Source organism: Camellia sinensis, chromosome 13, assembly GCF_055761805.1.
Source record: "Camellia sinensis isolate YWXY chromosome 13, ASM5576180v1, whole genome shotgun sequence".
Taxonomy (NCBI): Eukaryota; Viridiplantae; Streptophyta; class Magnoliopsida; order Ericales; family Theaceae; genus Camellia; species Camellia sinensis.
This window is the reverse complement of record NC_138973.1, coordinates 26,800,985-26,806,984: the sequence shown is the minus strand read 5'-3', so window position 1 is coordinate 26,806,984 and position 6,000 is coordinate 26,800,985. Positions and strand designations below refer to the sequence as shown.

The window sequence follows — 6,000 nt, the reverse complement described above, 5'->3', positions numbered from 1 at the left end:
TATAGAAGAACTATTAATTTGTTTGTGCAGGAAATTGTGATTGAATCAGCAGCAACAGAACCAAAGACAAATTGATCAAATCAGAGTTTTATAGTTACAGAGAAATTCTGGACTAAAGAAATTTTAATTTTTTCTGGGTTGAACACCGAGAAATTCTTTGGAAGTTTAGAATTTCTCTAGACAAAATTTCTCTTGATCAAATTGAGAAACTTTAGACATTATAAAAATATTAAATATCTGTTATATTATAAAATCTTAATATCCGGTACATTAGAAAAAAATCCCTTTTTTATTTATAATTATTTTTTATCATACGTACTGATTTGCAATCTTTTACATAACGAATACTTCATTGACTTGGGTACTTACAATGCTTTGGAACTCCAATATAATTATTACATGATCGAAAACAATTATTATTTGCTTTCATAAATGACAGGGCATCATCAACTTCAAAGTAGCAATTCATGGATCTAATTTTTCACTAACCATCATGGTAATATCATCATAACAAATAGGGTAAAGAGTAACCGTTTTTTCATTAATAAGATAGTTTACATTAACTCATTTCTATAAACAACAATGTTTCATCTCCCATTTTCTCCCCACTCCCTTTAACTCCCTCTCTCTCTCATCGGTTACATTTTCATTTTTTTTTTCCTACTCCTCCAATCACCACCCGCCACGTGGCAAGAGGGGGGGTGAGGGAGTGACCCCCAAAAAGGGGTCCCAAGCATTATTCTTCTATAAAATAATACACAAATATTTTAGGGCAAATTATATATACCCCCTCGAGGTTTGGCTAAATTACAGATACCCCCCTGAGGTTTCGAAAATTACATCCCGCCCCCTGAGGTTTGTATTTTCATAACAATTTGCCCCCTGAGGTTTATATTTCATAACAAATTACCCCCTAATTTCTTATGCAAATATAGCATTCATGGGGGAATTCGTAATTTCTCAAACCTCAGGGGGGTATCTGTAATTTAGCCAAACCTCGAGGGGGCATATGTAATTTGCCCAATATTTTATGCCCCCTTTCCCTCCACCCCCTTTGACCCCCTCTCTCTCTCTCATTAGTTACATTTTCTTTTTCTTTTTTCTTTTTTTCTTGCTCCTCCAATCACCACCCGTCCCGTATCTGTGGGGGTTGTGGGGGTGGTGAATGGAGGGGGTCTCTATCATGGCTCAAAATAATATTCAGATAATCACATTTAAATATTATATTAATATTATGGGCAAATTACATATATCTCTCGAGGTTTAGCAAAATTACAGATTCTCCTTGAGGTTTGAGAAATTACAGATATCCCCCTGAAAGTATTATTTGCATAACAAATCAGGAGGCAAATTGTTATGAAAATATAAACCTCATGGGATAATTTGTTATGAAAATATAAACTTTAGGGGGGTAACTATAATTTTTGAAACCTCAAGAAATATCTGTAATTTAACTAAATCTCAAGGGAAGTATATGTAATTTGCCCTAATATTATTTAATACAACATTTTATATTATACTAACCACATTTTTTTCCATAAAAAAAAAAAAAAAAACCCAAAGTAGGTTCATATAAAACTCATATTAAATATTATCCAAAATTTAATTGTGATTAAAAATAGAGAAATCGATTATAGAATTGAATATAAAATATATATAGACAAATAACATTATTTGTAAGTGGATTGTATTAACAAACATTAGGGGTAGACGCAGATCGGTTGTGGTCACAGAACTTTCAATTCGTCATCTGTCTGCCAGATTGGTAGATTGGAAAAAATCAATTTGCATCCGCCCTTCAATCTGGTGGATGTGGATTGAACGGGTTGGTAAATGGATGCGAATCGGTTTGACGGTTTAAAATATTATAAATTTTCAACATAATTCAACTGTGCACTTCTTCAAAAAAAAAAAAATTGCAGTCAACGACTTAAAAAAAGTATTACAATTACTGCATATCTAATCTAAAGAAAGAAAATTTAAAACTTTAGAATATTAAAATCATTGTATGCATGATCCACATATTACAATCACAGCACGTCTTATTCATATAAAACCACCAAAATCATGAACAGAACAGTAATAGAAATTGTATGTCTCTGTATAATTACATCTATATTTTTTTTTTGAAAACAAAACCAACCAGTATATATCATGTTTTTTATTTATTATTTTTAGAATTAGATTTAAAAATAAAAAAATATAGATAAATAATACATTTATTTTTTTCAATTCAAAAAATATATTCAAGTTAAAAACTCTTTTTTAACAGAATATTTAATTTTTTTTTCAATTGAAAACACAAACAAAATATGTAAACAAATTGAAAACACAAAGACTTACAAATTACTAGGGTTGCTCGTGATTTGGCGGTTCGATTACGGCTAAAAGAACCTCAAATTCACCATCCGTCCAAAACTATGTGGATTAAAAAAAAAAAAAATCAATTTGTAATTGTCTATTCGTCATTATGCATCTATTTAAAATGCAACAAATCAACTTAATTCGATTGATTTGGACGGATCAATATATTCGATACTCACGACTACCATGAAATTCTAATGGGTTAACGTAATAGGTGCAGTTTGGGGTCTAGGAGTCTAGGTTCATTAGGTGCAGTTTGGGATTTGGAGAGTCTAAGGCTCAACTCATTGAGGTCACGCCCGAGAATTTTACTCAAATTTCTCAATCTACGTAAGGAAGCACTCTGCATAGGTGTCAAAATTATTTAACGTATAAATTGGTCCGAATATCAGTCATCAAAAAAAATTCACAAACAGTATAAAATGTTGTCCATATTTGATATTATAATCAGTTTTTGTGTACCTCGCAAAATGAAAGAGAAAATAAAAAAAAAAAATAGAAATAAGTAAAAGAGGACCAAGTACGAGGAAATTGCAATGGTGGCTGAAATAATTCTCATTCTCATGGCATTACAAAAGTTCACTACACAAAATGATCCAAAATTCACTTACACCAGAAAACCATATTAATATAAGCAACATTGAAATTTTATGAATGTGACCCTCCATTTTCCTCTTAATTCTACTAACAACCCCATTTCTCAAAAAAGTTCACAAACCCAAAACAAATATAGATATAAAAAAACAAACAACAGTTGAGTTGCTCTGGACATCTGGTACAAGATCAGAACTCATCAGAAAGTCCATTTCCAGATCTTGATTCGAAGATCAACCTTACATTTAGCATCAGAAATGGAAGCAATTGATGGAGACTTACCCTTTGGTACAACACCATGAATGCCATCACAAGTGACTCTGATTCTCACTTTCTTGCTCTTCAAGTTCTCCATTTTCATCACCACTTTCGTGTCCATCACTACTTTTATTGGCAACCCAATTTTCTTCTTCAGATCCGACCTCAGAGACTTCACCGAATCGGCATCGACGACTTGCGAGCTAGTCGACAGCGAAGATCGAATCAGCGTGATGTTTTTGGGGTCACTGGTGAATAATGGGAAGGACCCATTAGCAATTTCGAGGTTGTTGGAGAGGGCGGTGATGGAGATGGGATCGTAGAAGTAAGTGAGCTTTTTGTTTGGGTTTTTGGCGGATATTGTGAGGTTGAGGGTGGAGGAGAGGTGGGTGGTGTCGTCGGCGGTGGTGGAGAGGTTGAATTGGTAGATTTTGAGGGTGGTGACGGAGAATGTGGGGCGGCGGGGGTTGTAGAGGACGTAGACAACGCAGCCGGCGATGGCGGCGAGGAGGAGGAGGCCGGCGAGGATGAGGATGGACCAGAAGCAGCAGAGGCAGAGGCAGCGGCGGCGGCTGCGGCGGCGGCGGGGGGTGGGTTGGGGGCGGTATGGGAGGCGGTTGGGGTTGTAGAGGTGGGATTTGGGTGGTGGGTTGGTGGCGCCGGTGGCGGTGCCGTTGGTGGTGGTGGTGGTGGGCTTGGCGGAGGGGTAGACTCTGTCTGTCATGATTTGAAATGGTTAGGGGTAGATTTGGAAGAGAAAAGAAGAAAGAACATGAAATGGAATGGAAGGAGGAGGAGAAGAAGTGAGAGGGAGTCTGTTAAATTATAATGTAAGAAAGGACTAATTTTGAGAGTGTTTGGAGAGGAAGAATCGTAAAAAGAAAGTGGAGAGAAAGTTAGAAAGAGAAAGGAACTCTCTCTACCCACAAGGGATGCCTCCACCTCACCAAAAGTGGAATGTCACACACTCACTCTCTCTCTGTCTCTCACTCTCTCTCTAATTCTATCTACGAATGCAGTGATTGAGTTCATATGAAGCACATATAATGTTTTTGTTCTCATTACATCTTCTTTTCTTTTTTTTTCTTTTCTTCTTTTTTTTTTTTTTGTTTTTTTGTTTTTTTTGTTTTTCATATTAAGATCATTTCTAATCATGTTTTAAATTTATTATTAAATTTAAATTTGATGAAAAATGATTACTTTTTCAGCTCCAACAGTTTCATCAAATTGATATCAAATTCAGGATTTCACTTTTCTTTCATCAAATTGAGAGCCAATGTATGTTTTATCAAATCACTGTTTATTGTCATTAGATTTTTACCACTGGATATTTCCCAGATGTCCTCCGAATGACTATCTCAAGGCAAAAGTTTGTGAAAAAATTACACTAATCGGTCGACCGCCCGGTTATCCTCTTGGCCGTCTGCCCTGTCAACCTCCCGAATGACAACCTCAAGAAGAAAAATTATGAAAAAATTGCACTGTCTAGTCGACCGATGGTTTGACGAGGCTGCAAAATCTTCCGTTAGAACATTTAATATCAAAGAGAGTTTTTCTTCAAATTTTTATTGAAATTTGATGAAAAAATTGGTAATAAAAAAATATTCATCAATCTTTTAAGTGAGTGAATAAAATTAGACTCTGCGGAGATTCTGTACTTTATTTTGATGGCACGTGATGAGATCTATTGGATGTTTTAGTAATGGATCACTTTCTATGACTTGAGTTAAATTTGACAAACAACCAGTTACCCTGGTGCCATGATACCTCCACAAACCGTCATTTTTTTGTTTAAAAAAAAAAATTTCTAAATACCAAAAAATGGAATTCAGTATCTTGACAGAGAATTTTCTCCGTTTAACAATTTGATAATCTATAATCTTTCGAAGTTTTTTCTTTCTTTTTTTAAAGATTTGATCTTTTAAAGTTGTTGTATTTCAAAACTCCAACCACATTGCATTGTTCAAAATGTATTACAAACATATAAACATAAATTTTGAGTACATAAGATCTTGTCTATTTTTTTTTTCTTTTCCACATATGGCTTTTTTGTGAGAATATTACTTACATCTTGTGAGTATTGAAAAAGTCTATTAACACATAAAGTTTCAAATACATGTGTATAGATGCGAACAATTTTTTTATCTTACATTTGTATATTCTGTCTTTAAAATTTTTTGTATTTTTAATTTCACTGGTGAGTGTTTTGTAATTTGTTTTGTGACATATTTCTGTGTATGTAAAAATTCTAATAAGATGATAAAGAAAGTTGCTTTGATCATACTATTTGTTTGATCAGTTGCATGGGTAGGAAATAAATGATGTTCATAGATTTGGAAATAACTTAAATTGGTTAAAAAATGCCAAGCCATTTTGGATAGCTTGAAGAAGCAAATGGGGCCGCACCGACTATCCATGGGGACTCATTAGTTAACTAATCCTAGTCATCATTAGTTACATCCATTAATTTACAAGTCAATTAAACTATTAAGTAAGATTCATAAAATGCTCCTCTCGAGATTGGAAGATCTAATATTTAACGCCCTCTTGAATTCTAAAAAATATAATAATAATAATAATATTATGATATCTATATATTTTTTATTATATTTGATTAATTATGTAATATATCATCAATAAATTGATTTTTGTTGTTTATTATGTGATATTTTATTATTATATTGATAATAGAGATATACAGTGAGATTCAACAAAATGATAATAGATAAGATGATAAATAATTTTTAATATATAAGTATTATGTATAACGACACTGTTAACAGA

The 6,000-nt window shown here is 33.5% G+C and overlaps 1 protein-coding gene across 1 annotated transcript; it reads right to left on the bottom strand.

The window, feature by feature from the left end:
• Nucleotides 1-2,885: 2,885 nt before the first annotated feature.
• On the bottom strand, nucleotides 2,886-4,240 carry LOC114319214 (NDR1/HIN1-like protein 13). The gene has a single exon (XM_082901785.1). It carries the CDS (start codon nucleotides 3,938-3,940, stop codon nucleotides 3,158-3,160), a length of 783 nt encoding a protein of 260 aa, XP_082757911.1. The 5' UTR covers nucleotides 3,941-4,240; the 3' UTR covers nucleotides 2,886-3,157.
• Between the last annotated feature and the right edge of the window lie 1,760 nt (nucleotides 4,241-6,000).